The sequence below is a fragment of the Panulirus ornatus genome, chromosome 8 (genome assembly GCF_036320965.1).
Source record: "Panulirus ornatus isolate Po-2019 chromosome 8, ASM3632096v1, whole genome shotgun sequence".
NCBI lineage: Eukaryota > Metazoa > Arthropoda > Malacostraca > Decapoda > Palinuridae > Panulirus > Panulirus ornatus.
In genome coordinates this window covers 44742053-44759934 of record NC_092231.1, presented here as the reverse complement: position 1 = coordinate 44759934, position 17882 = coordinate 44742053, and the positions used below count along the sequence as shown (strand labels likewise).

Genomic DNA, 17882 nt, shown 5'->3' with positions numbered 1-17882 from the left:
TGTGCTAAAAAAGGGTGGTAACTCCTATCAAGGTGGTGGCCATGGCAAAAGAGTATATCCTAATATCACCAAACTTTCCCACAGTTCAGTTAACAAGCAACTATTTCAGTGTCTTTTCATGAAGTGCCTCCATGCTCTATGAGAAATAGTGACAAGGGGAAATGTAAACGGAAACTCTATTGTAGTAAGCAGAATTTTGCATAGTGTTTAAGCAGCCTTACCTCTTCATCCCAATTCATGATAGTGCACTGAATTGTAAAATTGTCCCCTTCTGTCACACTCTCTGGTGCCATCATATCAAAGACTTCCGGGGCTGCACCTGATGAGACATTTTTTGTTAGACTTACTCTGATCACTTCAAAACAAGGATATACTTCATTCATTATCACTATTATCATCATAGTTACTATATCATTATCATGATGATTTCAATTTTCATTATCATCATCATTCTTATTATCATCAGTATTATTCTTTTATACATATTCGCCATTTCCCACATCAGCAAGGTAGCGTTAAGAACAGAGGACTGAGAGGGAATATCCTCACTTGGTCCCTTTCTGTGCTCCTTCATTTGGAAAAGTAAAAATGGGAGGGGAGGATTTATCATTATCATTACTATTATAATTATCATTATCATTATTATTATCATTTTTATTGTTGAGTATTCCTGGGAAATTATATGGGAGGGTATTGATTGAGAGGGTGAAAGCATGTACAGAGCATCAGATTGGGGAAGAGCAATGTGGTTTCAGAAGTGGTAGAGGATGTGTGGATCAGGTGTTTGCTTTGAAGAATGTATGCGAGAAATGCTTAGAAAAACAAATGGATTTATATGTAGCAATTATGGATCTAGAGAAGGCATATGATAGATCTGATAGAGACGCTCTATGGAAGGTATTAAGGGTATATGGTGTGGGAGGCAAGGTGCTAGAAGCAAATTTTTATCGAGGATGTAAGGCATGTGTACGAGTAGGAAGAAAGGAAAGCGATTGGTTCTCAGTGAATGTCAGTTTTGCGGCAGGGATGCATGATGTCTCCATGGTTGTTTAATTTGTTTATGGATGGGGTTGTTAGGGAGGTGAATGCAAGAGTTTTGGAAAGAGGCGCAAGTATGCAGTCTGTTGTGGATGAGAGAGCTTGGGAAGTGAGTCAGTTGTTGTTTGCTGATGATACAGTGCTGGTGGCTGATTCGTGTGAGAAACTGCAGAAGCTGGTGACTGAGTTTGGTAAAGTGTGTGAAAGAAGAAAGCTGAGAGTAAATGTGAGTAGAAGCAAGGTTATCAGGTACAGTACGGTTGAGGGACAAATCAATTGGGAGGTAAGTTTGAATGCAGAAAAACTGGAGGAAGTGAAGTGTTTTAGATATCTGGGAGCGGATCTGGCAGCAGATGGAACCATGGAAGCAGAAGTGAGTCACAGGGTGGGGGAGGGGGCACAAGTTTTGGGAGCTTTGAAAAATGCGTGGAAGGCGAGAACATTATCTCAGAAAGCAACAATGGCTATGTTTGAAGGAATAGTGGTTCCAACAATGTTATATGGTTGCGAGGCGTAGGCTATGGATAGGGTTGTGAAGAAGAGAGTGGATGTGTTGGAAATGATATGTTTGAGGACAATATATGGTGTGAGGTGGTTTGATTGAGTAAGTAATGAAATGGTAAGAGAGATGTGTGGTAATAAAAAGACTGTGGTTGAGAGAGCAGAAGAGGGTGTATTGAAATGGTTTGGTCACATGGAGAGAATGAGTGAGGAAAGATTGACCAAGAGGGTATGTGTGTCGGAGGTGGAGGGAACGAGGAGAAGTTGGAGACCAAATTGGAGGTGGAAGGATGGAGTGAAAAAGATTTTGAGCGATTGGGACCTGAACATGAAGGAGGGTGAAAGGCGGGCAAGGAATAGAGTGAACTGGAACAATGTGGTATACCGGGATCAACGTACTGTCAATGGATTGAACCAGGGAATGCGAAGCATCTGGGGTAAACCATAGAAAGTTTTATGGGGCCTGGATGTGGAAAGGGAGCTGTGGTTTCGGTGCATTATACATGACATGGGGTGTTCAGTGTTGTAAATGGAAATGGTGAAAAGCTTGTAGATTTGTGTGCTGAAAAAGGACTGGTGGTAAAGTGGTAAAGGATGTGTGGATCAGGTGTTTGCTTTGAAGAATGTATGTGAGAAATACTTAGAAAAACAAATGGATTTGTATGTAGCATTTATGGATCTGGAGAAGGCATATGATAGAGTTGATAGAGATGCTATGTGTAAGGTATCAAGAGTATATGGTGTGGGAGGCAAGTTGCTAGAAGAAAAGTTTTTATCGAGGCTGTAAGGCATGTGTACGGGTAGGAAGAGAGGAAAGTGATTGGTTCTCAGCGAATGTCGGTTTGTGGCAGGGGTGCGTGATGTCTCCATGGTTGCTTAATTTGTTTATGGATGGGGTTGTTAGGGAGGTGAATGCAAGAGTTTTGGAGAGAGAGGCAAATATGCAGTCTGTTGTGGATGAGAGGGCTTGGGAAGTGAGTCAGTTGTTGTTCGCTGACGATGCAGTGCTGGTGGCTGATTCGGGTGATAAATTGCAGAAATTGGTGATGTAGTTTGGTAAAGTGTGTGTGAAAGAAGAAAGCTGAGAGTAAATGTGAAAAGAGCAAGGTTATTAGATACAATTGGGTTGAGGGACAAGTCATTTGGGGGGTAAGTTTGAATAGAGAAAAACTGGAGGAAGTGAAGTGTTTTAGATATCTGGGAGTAGAGTTGGCAGCTGATGGAACAATGGAAATGAAAGTGAGTCACAGGGTTGGGCAGGGGGCAAAAGTTCTGGGACAAAGTATAATAAATAAATTAATAATATATATGTATGTATTTTTTTATTATACTCTGTTGCTGTCTCCCGCATTAGCGAGGTAACGCAAGGAAACAGACGAAAGAAGTGCTTTAGATATCTGAGGGTGGACTTGGCAAAGGATGGAACCATGGAAGCGGAAGTGAATCATAGGGTGGGGGAGGGGGCGCGAGTTTTGGGAGCGTTGAAAAATGTGTGGAAAGCAGGAACATTATTTCGGAAAGCAAAACTGGTTATGTTTGAAGGAATAGTGGTTCCAACAATGTTATATGGTTGTGAGGTGTGGGCTATAGATAGAGTTGTGTGAAGGAGGGTGGATGTGCTGGGAATGAGATGTTTGAGGACAAAATGTGGTTTGGGGAGTTTGATCGAGTAAGTAATGAAAGGGTAAGAGAGATATGTGGTAATAAAAAGAGTGAGATTGAGAGAGCAGAAGAGGGTGTTTGAAATGGTTTGGTCACATGGAGAGAATGAGAGAGGAAAGATTGACAAAAATGATATATGTGTCAGAGGTTGAGGGAATGAGAAGTGGGAGACCAAACTGGAGGTGGAAAGATGGAGTGAAAAAGATTTTGAGTGATTGGGGCCTGAACATGCAGGAGGGTGAAAGGTGTGCAAGGAATAGAGTGAATTGGAACGATGTGGTATACTGGGATTGATGTGCTGTCAATAGATTGAACCAGGGCATGTGAAGCATCTGGGGTAATCCATGGAAAGTTTTGTGGGGCCTGGGTGTGGAAAGGGAGCAGTGGTTTCGGTGCATTATACATGACAGCTAGAGACTGAGTGTGAACGAATGTGGCCTTTGTTGTATTTTCCTAGCACTAACTCGTGCATGTGGGGGGAGGGGGGTTGTCATTTCATGTGTGGCCGGGTGGCGGCGGGAATGAATAAGGGGAGACAGCATGAATTATGTACATGTATTTATATGTATATGTCTGTGTGTGTATATATATGTATACGTTGAGGTGTATAGGTATGTATATGTGCGTGTGTGGATGTGTATGTATATACATGTGTATGTGGGTGGGTTGGGCCATTCTTTCGCCTGTTTCCTTGCGCTACCTCGCTAACGCAAGAGACAGCGACATAGTATAATGAATAAATGAATAATGAATAAATACATATATATATTTTAAACATTCTTCAATGCTCTCAAAACCTTCGCCCCCTCTAACACCCTGTGACTCACTTCTGCTTCCATGGTTCCATCCACTGCCAAATCCACTCCCAGATATCTAAAGCACTTCACTTCCTCTAGTTTTTCTCCATTCAAACTTACCTCCCAATTTACTTGTCCCTCAACCCTGCTGAACCTTATAACCTTGCTCTTATTCACATTTACTCTCAGCTCTCTTCTTTCACCACTTTACCAAACTCAGTCACCAACTTCTGCAGTTTCTCACCTGAACAAGTCACCAGCGCTGTATCATCCGCAAACAACAACTGACTCACTTCCCAAGCCCTCTCATCCACAACAGACTGCATACTTGCCCCTCTCTCCAAAACTCTTCCATTCACCTCCCTAATAACCCCATCTCGGAGAACAAAAATGGGTATGTTTGGAGGAATAGTGGTTCCAACAATGTTATATGGCTGTGAGGCTTGGGATATACATAGGGTTGTACAAAGGAGGGTGGATGTGTTGGAAATGAGATGTTTGAGGACAATATGTGATGTGAGGTTGTTTGATAGAGTAAGTAACGAAAGGGTAAGAGAGATGTGTGGTTAATATAATGGAGGTGGATAGTTGGAGTGAAAAAGAATTTTAGTGATCAGGGCCTGAACATGCAGGAGGGTGAAAGGCATGCAAGGAATAGAGTGAATTGGAACGATGTGGTATACCGGGGTCAACGTGCTGTCAATGAATTGAACCAGGGCATGTGAAGCATCTGGGGAAAGTTCTGTGGAGCTTGGATGTGGGAAGGGAGCTGTGGTTTTGGTGCATTATTACATGACAGCTAGAGTGTGAACAAATGGGGCCTTTGTTGTCTTTTCCTAGTGCTACCTTGCACACATGAGGGGGGAGGGGGTTGTTATTTCATGTGTGGCGAGGTGGCGATGGGAATGAATAAAGTCAGATAGTATGAATTATGTACATGTGTATATATGTATATGTCTGTGTGTGTATACATATGTATACGTTGAGATGTATAGGTATGTATATTTGCGTGTGTAGACGTGTATATATATACATGTGTATGTGGGTGGGTTGGGCCATTCTTTCGTCTGTTTCGTCTGTGAGTGCTCAAATTACAGAGGTATAAGTTTGTTAAGTATTCCTGGGAAATTATATGGGAGGGTATTGATTGAGAGGGTGAAGGCAAGTACAGAGCATCAGATTGGGGAAGAGCAGTGTTGTTTCAGAAGTGGTGGAGGATGTGTGAATCAGGTGTTTACTTTGAAGAGTGTATGTGAGAATTACTTAGAAAAGCAAATGGATTTGTATGTAGCATTTATGGATCTGGAGAAGGTATATGATAGAGTTGATAGAGATGCTCTGTGGAAGGTATCAAGAATATATGGTGTGGGAGGCAAGTCGTTAGAAGCAGTGAAAAGTTTTTATCAAGGATGTAAGGCATGTGTATGTGTAGGAAGAGAGGAAAGTGATTGGTTCTCAATGAATGAAGGTTTGTGGCAGGGGTGTGTGATGTCTCCATGGTTGTTTAATTTGTTTATGGATGGGGTTCTTAGGGAGGTAAATGCAAGAGTTTTGAAAAGAGGGGCAAGTATGCCATCTGTTGTGGATGAGAGAGCTTGGGAAGCGAGTCAGTTGTTGTTCGCTGGTGATACAGCGCTGGTGGCTGATTTTTGTGAGAAACTGCAGAAGCTGGTGACTGAGTTTGGTAAAGTGTGTGAAAGAAGAAAGCTGAGAATTAATGTGAATAAGAGCAAGGTTATTAGGTACAGTAGGGTTGAGGGACAAGTCAATTGGGAGGTAAGTTTGAATGGAGAAAAACTGGAGGAAGTGAAGTGTTTTAGATATCTGGGAGTGGATTTGGCAGTGGATGGAAGCATGGAAGCGGAAGTGAATCATAGGGTGGGGGAGGGTGCGAGAATTCTGGGAGCGTTGAAGAATGTGTGGAAGTCGAGAACATTATCTTGGAAAGCAAAAATGGGTATGTTTGAAGGAATAGTGGTTCCAACAGTGTTATATGGTTGCAAGGCATGAGCTATAGATAGAGTTGTGTGGAGGAGGGTGGATGTGCTGGAAATGAGATGTTTGAGGACAATATGTGGTGTGAGGTGGTTTGATCGAGTAAGTAATAATAGGGTAAGGGAGAAGTGTGTGGTAATAAAAAGAGTGTGGTTGAGAGAGCAGAAGAGGGTGTTTTGAAATGGTTTGGTCACATGGAGAGAATGTGTGAGGAAAGATTGACCAAGAGGATATACGTGTCAGAGGTGGAGGGAACGAGGAGAAGTGGGAGACCAAATTGGGGGTGGAAAGATGGAGTGAAAAAGAGTTTGAGTAATTGGGGCCTGAACATGCAGGAGGGTGAAAGGCATGCAAGAAATAGAGTGAATTGGAACGATGTGGTATACCAGGGTCGACGTGGTATCAATGGATTGAACCAGGTCATGTGAAGCGTCTGGGGTAAACCATGGAAATTTCTGTGGGGCCTGGGTGTTGAAAGGGAGTTGTGGTTTCGGTGCATTATCACATGACAGCTAGAGACTGAGTGTGAACGAATGTGGCCTTTGTTGTCTTTTCTTAGTGCTACCTCGCACACATGAGGGGGAGGGGGTTTTTATTTCATGTGTGGCAGGGTGGCAATGGGAAATGAATAAAGGCAGCCAGGATGAATTATGTACATGTGTATATATGTATATGTCTGTGTGTGTATATATATCTATACGTTGAGATGTATAGGTATGTATATTTGCATATGTGGACGTGTATGTATATACATGTGTACGTGGTTGAGTTGGGCCATTCTTTCGTCTGTTTCCTTGCATTACCTCGCTAACGCGGGAGACAGCGACAAAGCAAATAAGAAAAAAAAAAGAATGATAATAACTTTTTCACTGTAGGCAAAACATATCAAAAGGTTTGTGCAGTGACAACTTACATCTGCAAAACTAACATGATCAGAGTGAAAGGGATGAAATACGCTTCTGAGGTAATTTCTTTACTATCATATGAATGCCTTTGACACTGCTGACTTAAACACATCCCTATCAAAGAACTTGAAAAACCGAGATGCACAGGACTGGAAAAGAAACCTACTTAAGGAGATAAAGGGTTAAGAGATCCATCACCATAGAAAGACGTATCTTCGTTATAATGTCAAGATTCAAGTTAAATGAGGCGGCTGTGTTGCCAAGATTGTAGTATATCTTCAAAATAGTGTTATGGGCTTTATGCTATTAATTTCTTGATGTGCTTGGAAACAACAGCATAAAGTATACAGTTGGATGCAACTAACGCAGCCTACAAGGGTGAAATGAAATCTTAAAGATATGAGCTGTTCCAATGCAACTTCTTTATAATGGGCAGAACTCAAGCATAATACAAACAGACATAGGTCAATATGAGACAATGAAACATGATAATGGACAAAGAGATCCCAAAGTGTTTACCATATTATGCTTTTTTTTCATACAAATTCATCATTTCTCACGCTAGCGAGGTAGCATTAAGAACGGAGGCCTAAGCCTTAAAGGGAATATCCTCACTTGGCCCCCTTCTCTGTTCCTTCTTTTGGAAAACTGAAAATTGAAAAGGGGAGGATTTGCAGCCCCCCCACTCTCTCCCCTTTTGATTGCCTTCTACGACAAACAGGAATATGTGGGAAGTGTTCTTTCTCCTCTATCCCCAGTACTATATAAAAAGATGGATGATTACCTTAGGAAGTTTCATGGGAGCAGCTAAAAGTTGGGAAATGAAAAAAAAAAAAAAAACACTATGGAAACATTATTAGAAGTATTGGAAGATGGGTTGGGGGTGGGGAAATGATATCTGAAGGAAAGCGTGATGTCTAAGAATTTGTGCCTTACATCCATGCTGGCTGAACTGGGAATGCAGCTATAGAACCACCAACTAAAATGAAAATATTTCTGTAACACTAATAATACTCTCATGAACAACAAAGATCAATCTATCTATCACATACTTCTAGATACTATCATATTAAGCCATAATATTCTTATTTACTGAAGATTTTTTATATTTTTAAGTACAGTGTCCATAAAAAAACATTGCCTACACCCTGTATATTTTTCAAGGAGATATACAGCTAAAATTAACTGTGGGTACAAGCATATGACACTCTCATGGTGAAATCATTATACATCTGGTTGAAGAAAATAGCGTGAGCACCAAAAGCCTGCTGCAATGCGCCTCACACTATTTTGAGTGAATGATGCTCCTTCTTTACTATTTCAGGCTGTCACTTCATTTTGGAAATTTTGCTTCTGGGCAATATATTTCTTCCAACTGCACTTCACAATGTTGGGTCTTACCTTTCTAAGAAGAAAAAAGCCCAAGTTCATGCCTGGAAGCAAAACTCGTGAGAACACGTAAGATTTGTAGGCGTACTGGGTGCTCAAAACATACTCAGGCAGAAGCTTTCTGCAACATCTCATCACTGGATTGCTTCATTCAGGAGATCAAGACCCTATGGACCCAAAACATGGACATAGAATACTTTAGGAACCTTGCCAGCTGCATGCCCAGACATCTGAAGATGGTGATCAAGGCCAAAGAATAGATGACAAAGTACTAAAATGTGACACTGCCTTTGAAAATGTATGGGGAGGTGGACAAGGATTTTTTGCAGACACTGTAACTGTGTCAAGCACAACAAACCATGTAATTACCTGTAATAAATCTTAATATAGTCTTATATAGTACTATCTAATACAACTCTATTACCAATCTCATACATATTTAAGCACATGAAAAAATTACATGCTAAGACTAAGAAAAAGTGACTTACGTTCTACATTCACAACAACATCTGCAAGGAATGAACCTGCTTCACTTTTTGCTGCACACCTGTAGTTTCCTGCAGTACTCATGGAAACAACAGGAAAAGTGAGTACTCCATCAATGTCAGCCTCAACATCCGGTACTTCACGCACAGGTAGCCACATTTCCCCTGGGTAAACCAATATAAGTTACAAGCAGGAAACTTGAAGGGATGATGGAGTTCAAAGCTCTTAATCATTAAAACATAAACAAACATATAACTAACAGTACACACAAACTGTGAAATGAGGCTGAATAAATGCAGAAATCTCTCAGTTACTGTAAAGCATAAATAGGTAATTACACAAATTGTGCCAACATATCATATATGGATTGAGGGCTGTGAATTCAGTTTATTATACACGAGTCAGAGAATGGATGTAAGTGAACGAGGCCTCCTTCGTCTAATCCAGGCACTACCTCACTAATGCAGGAAAGATGAACAAATAAGAAAGAAAAGGTCATACCACTGATACTATCTATCTATCTAACTATCTATCTATATATATATATATATATATATATATATATATATATATATATATATATATATATATATATCCTGGGGATAGGGGAGAAAGAATACTTCCCACGTATTCCCTACGTGTCGTAGAAGGCGACTAAAAGGGGAGGGAGCGGGGGGCTGGAAATCCTCCCCTCTCAAATTTTTTTTAATTTTCCAAAAGAAGGAACAGAGAAGGGGGCCAGGTGAGGATATTCCCTCAGTGGCCCAGTTCTCTGTTCTTAACGCTACCTCGCTAACGCGGGAAATGGCGAATAGTTTGAAAAAAAAAAAAAATATATATATATACCTTTTTCTTTCATACTATTCGCCATTTCCCGCATTAGCGAGGTAGCGTTAAGAACAGAGGACTGGGCCTTTGAGGGTATATCCTCACCTGGCCCCCTTCTCTGTTCCTTCTTTTGGAAAAAAAAAAAAAAATTGGGAGGTAAGTTTGAATGGAGAAAAACTGGAGGAAGTGAAGTGTTTTAGATATCTGGGAGTGGATCTGGCAGCGGAACCATGGAAGCGGAAGTGAATCATAGGGTGGGGGAGGGGGCGAAAATCCTGGGAGCCTTGAGGAATGTGTGGAAGTCGAGAACATTATCTCGGAAAGCAAAAATGGGTATGTTTGAAGGAATAGTGGTTCCAACAATGTTGTATGGCTGCGAGGCGTGGGCTATGGATAGAGTTGTGCGCAGGAGGGTGGATGTGCTGGAAATGAGATGTTTGAGGACAATGTGTGGTGTGAGGTGGTTTGATCGAGTAAGTAATGTAAGGGTAAGAGAGATGTGTGGAAATAAAAAGAGCGTGGTTGAGAGAGCAGAAGAGGGTGTTTTGAAATGGTTTGGGCACATGGAGAGAATGAGTGAGGAAAGATTAACCAAGAGGATATATGTGTCGGAGGCGGAGGGAACGAGGAGAAGTGGGAGACCAAATTGGAGGTGGAAAGATGGAGTGAAAAAGATTTTGAGTGATCGGGGCCTGAACATGCAGGAGGGTGAAAGGCGGGCAAGGAATAGAGTGAATTGGAACGATGTGGTATACCAGGGTCGACGTGGTATCAATGATTGAACCAGGTCATGTGAAGCGTCTGGGGTAAACCATGGAAATTTCTGTGGGGCCTGGGTGTTGAAAGGGAGTTGTGGTTTCGGTGCATTATCACATGACAGCTAGAGACTGAGTGTGAACGAATGTGGCCTTTGTTGTCTTTTCTTAGTGCTACCTCGCACACATGAGGGGGAGGGGGTTTTTATTTCATGTGTGGCAGGGTGGCAATGGGAAATGAATAAAGGCAGCCAGGATGAATTATGTACATGTGTTATATGTATATGTCTGTGTGTGTATATATATCTATACGTTGAGATGTATAGGTATGTATATTTGCATATGTGGACGTGTATGTATATACATGTGTACGTGGTTGAGTTGGGCCATTCTTTCGTCTGTTTTCCTTGCATTACCTCGCTAACGCGGGAGACAGCGACAAAGCAAATAAGAAAAAAAAAAGAATGATAATAACTTTTTCACTGTAGGCAAAACATATCAAAAGGTTTGTGCAGTGACAACTTACATCTGCAAAACTAACATGATCAGAGTGAAAGGGATGAAATACGCTTCTGAGGTAATTTCTTTACTATCATATGAATGCCTTTGACACTGCTGACTTAAACACATCCCTATCAAAGAACTTGAAAAACCGAGATGCACAGGACTGGAAAAGAAACCTACTTAAGGAGATAAAGGGTTAAGAGATCCATCACCATAGAAAGACGTATCTTCGTTATAATGTCAAGATTCAAGTTAAATGAGGCGGCTGTGTTGCCAAGATTGTAGTATATCTTCAAAATAGTGTTATGGGCTTTATGCTATTAATTTCTTGATGTGCTTGGAAACAACAGCATAAAGTATACAGTTGGATGCAACTAACGCAGCCTACAAGGGTGAAATGAAATCTTAAAGATATGAGCTGTTCCAATGCAACTTCTTTATAATGGGCAGAACTCAAGCATAATACAAACAGACATAGGTCAATATGAGACAATGAAACATGATAATGGACAAAGAGATCCCAAAGTGTTTACCATATTATGCTTTTTTTTTCATACAAATTCATCATTTCTCACGCTAGCGAGGTAGCATTAAGAACGGAGGCCTAAGCCTTAAAGGGAATATCCTCACTTGGCCCCCTTCTCTGTTCCTTCTTTTGGAAAACTGAAAATTGAAAAGGGGAGGATTTGCAGCCCCCCCACTCTCTCCCCTTTTGATTGCCTTCTACGACAAACAGGAATATGTGGGAAGTGTTCTTTCTCCTCTATCCCCAGTACTATATAAAAAGATGGATGATTACCTTAGGAAGTTTCATGGGAGCAGCTAAAAGTTGGGAAATGAAAAAAAAAAAAAAACACTATGGAAACATTATTAGAAGTATTGGAAGATGGGTTGGGGTGGGGAAATGATATCTGAAGGAAAGCGTGATGTCTAAGAATTTGTGCCTTACATCCATGCTGGCTGAACTGGGAATGCAGCTATAGAACCACCAACTAAAATGAAAATATTTCTGTAACACTAATAATACTCTCATGAACAACAAAGATCAATCTATCTATCACATACTTCTAGATACTATCATATTAAGTCATAATATTCTTATTTACTGAAGATTTTTTATATTTTTAAGTACAGTGTCCATAAAAAAACATTGCCTACACCCTGTATATTTTTCAAGGAGATATACAGCTAAAATTAACTGTGGGTACAAGCATATGACACTCTCATGGTGAAATCATTATACATCTGGTTGAAGAAAATAGCGTGAGCACCAAAAGCCTGCTGCAATGCGCCTCACACTATTTTGAGTGAATGATGCTCCTTCTTTACTATTTCAGGCTGTCACTTCATTTTGGAAATTTTGCTTCTGGGCAATATATTTCTTCCAACTGCACTTCACAATGTTGGGTCTTACCTTTCTAAGAAGAAAAAAGCCCAAGTTCATGCCTGGAAGCAAAACTCGTGAGAACACGTAAGATTTGTAGGCGTACTGGGTGCTCAAAACATACTCAGGCAGAAGCTTTCTGCAACATCTCATCACTGGATTGCTTCATTCAGGAGATCAAGACCCTATGGACCCAAAACATGGACATAGAATACTTTAGGAACCTTGCCAGCTGCATGCCCAGACATCTGAAGATGGTGATCAAGGCCAAAGAATAGATGACAAAGTACTAAAATGTGACACTGCCTTTGAAAATGTATGGGGAGGTGGACAAGGATTTTTTGCAGACACTGTAACTGTGTCAAGCACAACAAACCATGTAATTACCTGTAATAAATCTTAATATAGTCTTATATAGTACTATCTAATACAACTCTATTACCAATCTCATACATATTTAAGCACATGAAAAAATTACATGCTAAGACTAAGAAAAAGTGACTTACGTTCTACATTCACAACAACATCTGCAAGGAATGAACCTGCTTCACTTTTTGCTGCACACCTGTAGTTTCCTGCAGTACTCATGGAAACAACAGGAAAAGTGAGTACTCCATCAATGTCAGCCTCAACATCCGGTACTTCACGCACAGGTAGCCACATTTCCCCTGGTAAACCAATATAAGTTACAAGCAGGAAACTTGAAGGGATGATGGAGTTCAAAGCTCTTAATCATTAAAACATAAACAAACATATAACTAACAGTACACACAAACTGTGAAATGAGGCTGAATAAATGCAGAAATCTCTCAGTTACTGTAAAGCATAAATAGGTAATTACACAAATTGTGCCAACATATCATATATGGATTGAGGGCTGTGAATTCAGTTTATTATACACGAGTCAGAGAATGGATGTAAGTGAACGAGGCCTCCTTCGTCTACTCCAGGCACTACCTCACTAATGCAGGAAAGATGAACAAATAAGAAAGAAAAGGTCATACCACTGATACTATCTATCTATCTAACTATCTATCTATATATATATATATATATATATATATATATATATATATATATATATATATATATATATATCCTGGGGATAGGGGAGAAAGAATACTTCCCACGTATTCCCTACGTGTCGTAGAAGGCGACTAAAAGGGGAGGGAGCGGGGGGCTGGAAATCCTCCCCTCTCAATTTTTTTTTAATTTTCCAAAAGAAGGAACAGAGAAGGGGGCCAGGTGAGGATATTCCCTCAGTGGCCCAGTTCTCTGTTCTTAACGCTACCTCGCTAACGCGGGAAATGGCGAATAGTTTGAAAAAAAAAAAAAATATATATATATACCTTTTTCTTTCATACTATTCGCCATTTCCCGCATTAGCGAGGTAGCGTTAAGAACAGAGGACTGGGCCTTTGAGGGTATATCCTCACCTGGCCCCCTTCTCTGTTCCTTCTTTTGGAAAAAAAAAAAAAATTGGGAGGTAAGTTTGAATGGAGAAAAACTGGAGGAAGTGAAGTGTTTTAGATATCTGGGAGTGGATCTGGCAGCGGAACCATGGAAGCGGAAGTGAATCATAGGGTGGGGGAGGGGGCGAAAATCCTGGGAGCCTTGAGGAATGTGTGGAAGTCGAGAACATTATCTCGGAAAACAAAAATGGGTAAGTTTGAAGGAATAGTGGTTCCAACAATGTTGTATGGCTGCGAGGCGTGGGCTATGGATAGAGTTGTGCGCAGGAGGGTGGATGTGCTGGAAATGAGATGTTTGAGGACAATGTGTGGTGTGAGGTGGTTTGATCGAGTAAGTAATGTAAGGGTAAGAGAGATGTGTGGAAATAAAAAGAGCGTGGTTGAGAGAGCAGAAGAGGGTGTCTTGAAATGGTTTGGGCACATGGAGAGAATGAGTGAGGAAAGATTAACCAAGAGGATATATGTGTCGGAGGCAGAGGGAACGAGGAGAAGTGGGAGACCAAATTGGAGGTGGAAAGATGGAGTGAAAAAGATTTTGAGTGATTGGGGCCTGAACATGCAGGAGGGTGAAAGGCGGGCAAGGAATAGAGTGAATTGGATCGATGTGGTATACCGGGGTTGACGTGCTGTCAGTGGATTGAATCAGGCATGTGAAGCATCTGAGGTAAACCATGGAAAGTTGTGTGGAGCCTGGATGTGGAAAGGGAGCTGTGGTTTTGGGCATTATTGCATGACAGCTAGAGACTGAGTGTGAACGAATGGGGCCTTTGTTGTCTTTTCCTAGCGCTACCTCGCACACATGAGGGGGGAGGAGGATGGTATTCCATGTGTGGCGAGGTGGCGATGGGAATGAATAAAGGCAGACAGTGTGAATTGTGTGCATGGGTGTATATGTATGTGTCTGTGTGTGTATATATATATGTACATTGAGATGTATAGGTATGTATATTTGCGTGTGTGGACGTGTATGTATATACATGTGTATGGGGGTGGGTTGGGCCATTTCTTTTGTCTGTTTCCTTGCGCTACCTCGCAAACATGGGAGACAGCGACAAAGCAAAATAAAGAAATAAAATAAATAAATATATATATATATATATATATATATATATATATATATATATATATATATATATATATATATATATATATATTTTTGCTTTGTCGCTGTCTCCCGCATTTGCGAGGTAGCGCAAGGAAACAGACGAAAGAAATGGCCCAACCCACCCCCATACACATGTATATACATACGTCCACACATGCAAATATACATACCTACACAGCTTTCCATGGTTTACCTCAGACGCTTCACATGCCCTGATTCAATCCACTGACAGCACGTCAAACCCGGTATACCACATCGATCCAATTCACTCTATTCCTTGCCCTCCTTTCACCCTCCTGCATGTTCAGGCACCGATCACACAAAATCTTTTTCACTCCATCTTTCCACCTTCAATTTGGTCTCCCACTTCTCCTCGTTCCCTTCACCTCCGACACATATATCCTCTTGGTCAATCTTTCCTCACTCATTCTCTCCATGTGCCCAAACCATTTCAAAACATCCTCTTCTGCTCTCTCAACCACGCTCTTTTTATTTCCACACATCTCTCTTACCCTTACGTTACTTACTCGATCAAACCACCTCACACCACATATTGTCCTCAAACATCTCATTTCCAGCACAACCATCCTCCTGCGCACAACTCTATCCATAGGCCACGCCTCGCAACCATACAACATTGTTGGAACCACTATTCCTTCAAACATACCCATTTTTGCTTTTTGAGATAATGTTCTCGACTTCCACACATTCTTCAAGGCTCCAAGGATTTTCGCCCCCTCCCCCACCCTATGATCCACTTCTGCTTCCATGGTTCCATCCGCTGCCAGATCCACTCCCAGATATCTAAAACACTTTACTTCCTCCAGTTTTTCTCCAATCAAACTTACCTCCCAATTGACTTGACCCTCAACCCTACTGTACCTAATTACCTTGCTCTTATTCACATTTACTCTTAACTTTCTTCTTTCACACACTTTACCAAACTCAGTCACCAGCTTCTGCAGTTTCTCACATGAATCAGCCACCAGCGCCGTATCATCAGCGAACAACAACTGACTCACTTCCCAAGCTCTCTCATCCCCAACAGACTCCATACTTGCCCCTCCTTCCAAAACTCATGCATTCACCTCCCTAACAACCCCATTCATAAACAAATTAAACAACCATGGAGACATCACACACCCCTGCCGCAAACCTACATTCAATGAGAATCAATCACTTTCCTCTCTTCCTACACGTACACATGCCTTACATCCTCAATAAAAACTTTTCACTGCTTCTAACAACTTGCCTCCCACACCATATATTCTTAATACCTTCCACAGAGCATCTCTATCAACTCTATCATATGCCTTCTCCAGATCCAGAAATGCTACATACAAATCCATTTGCTTTTCTAAGTATTTCTCACATACATTCTTCAAAGCAAACACCTGATACACACATCCTCTACCACTTCTGAAACCACACTGCTCTTCCCCAATCTGATGCTCTGTACATGCCTTCACCCTCTCAATCAATACCCTCCCATATAATTTACCAGGAATACTCAACAAACTTATACTCTGTAATTTGAGCACTCACTCTTATCCCCTTTGCCTTTGTACAATGGCACTATGCACGCATTCTGCCAATCCTCAGGCACCTCACCATGAGTCATACATACATTAAATAACCGTACCAACCAGTCAATAATACAGTCACCCCCTTTTTTAATAAATTCCACTGCAATACCATCCAAACCTGCTGCCTTGCCGCCTTTCATCTTCCGCAAAGCTTTTACTACCTCTTCTCTGTTTACCAAATCATTTTCCCTAACCCTCTCACTTTGCACACCACCTCGACCAAAACACCCTATATCTGCCACTCTATCATCAAATACATTCAACAAACCTTCAAAATACTCACTCCATCTCCTTCTCACATCACCACTACTTGTTATCATCTCCCCATTTGCGCCCTTCACTGAAGTTCCCATTTGCTCCCTTGTCTTACGCACTTTATTTACCTCCTTCCAGAACATCTTTTTATTCTCCCTAAAATTTAATGATACTCTCTCACCCCAACTCTCATTTGCCCTCTTTTTCACCTCTTATACCTTTCTCTTGACCTCCTGTCTCTTTCTTTTATACATCTCCCACTCAATTGCATTTTTTCCCTGCAAAAATCGTCCAAATGCCTCTCTCTTCTCTTTCACTAATAATCTTACTTCTTCATCCCACCACTCACTACCCTTTCTAATCAACCCACCTCCCACTCTTCTCATGCCACAAGCATCTTTTGTGCAATCCATCACTGATTCCCTAAATACATCCCATTCCTCCCCCACTCCCCTTACTTCCATTGTTCTCACCTTTTTCCATTCTGTACTCAGTCTCTCCTGGTACTTCCTCACACAAGTCTCCTTCCCAAGCTCACTTACTCTCACCATCCTCTTCACCCCAACATTCACTCTTCTTTTCTGAAAACCCATACAAATCTTCACCTTAGCCTCCACAAGATAATGATCAGACATCCCTCCAGTTGCACCTCTCAGCACATCAACATCCAAAAGTCTCTCTTTCGCGCGCCTGTCAATTAACACGTAATCCAATAACGCTCTCTGGCCATCTCTCCTACATACATACGTATACTTATGTGTATCTCACTTTTTAAACCAGGTATTCCCAATCACCAGTCCTTTTTCAGCACATAAATCTACAAGCTCTTCACCATTTCCATTTACAACACTGAACACCCCATGTATACCAATTATTCCTCAACTGCCACATTACTCACCATTGCATTCAAATCACCCATCACTATAACCCGGTCTCGTGCATCAAAACCACTAACACACTCATTCAGCTGCTACCAAAACACTTGCCTCTCATGATCTTTCTTCTCATGCCCAGGTGCATATGCACCAATAATCACCCATCTCTCTCCATCAACTTTCAGTTTCACCCATATTAATCGAGAATTTACTTTCTTACATTCTATCACATACTCCCACAACTCCTGTTTCAGGAGTACTGCTACTCCTTCCCTTGCTCTTGTCCTCTCACTAACCCTTGACTTTACTCCCAAGACATTCCCAAACCACTCTTCCCCTTTACCC

The 17882-nt window shown here is 41.2% G+C and overlaps 1 protein-coding gene across 2 annotated transcripts in view; it reads right to left on the bottom strand.

Moving 5' to 3' along the window:
* The window catches only part of LOC139749926 (uncharacterized), a 342839-nt gene that overhangs the window by 260243 nt on the left and 64714 nt on the right, over window positions 1-17882 (bottom strand). Inside the window, exons 12-13 of one of the 2 annotated variants that reach the window (XM_071664343.1) lie at window positions 12751-12912; window positions 222-319 (exon numbers count right to left, since the gene is read on the bottom strand). In XM_071664343.1, coding sequence (XP_071520444.1) covers window positions 222-319; window positions 12751-12912 — 260 coding nt within the window. Of the gene's footprint in view, window positions 1-221; window positions 320-8775; window positions 8957-12750; window positions 12913-17882 lie in introns of those variants that run through there. The other variant, XM_071664344.1, reaches the window with a different exon arrangement.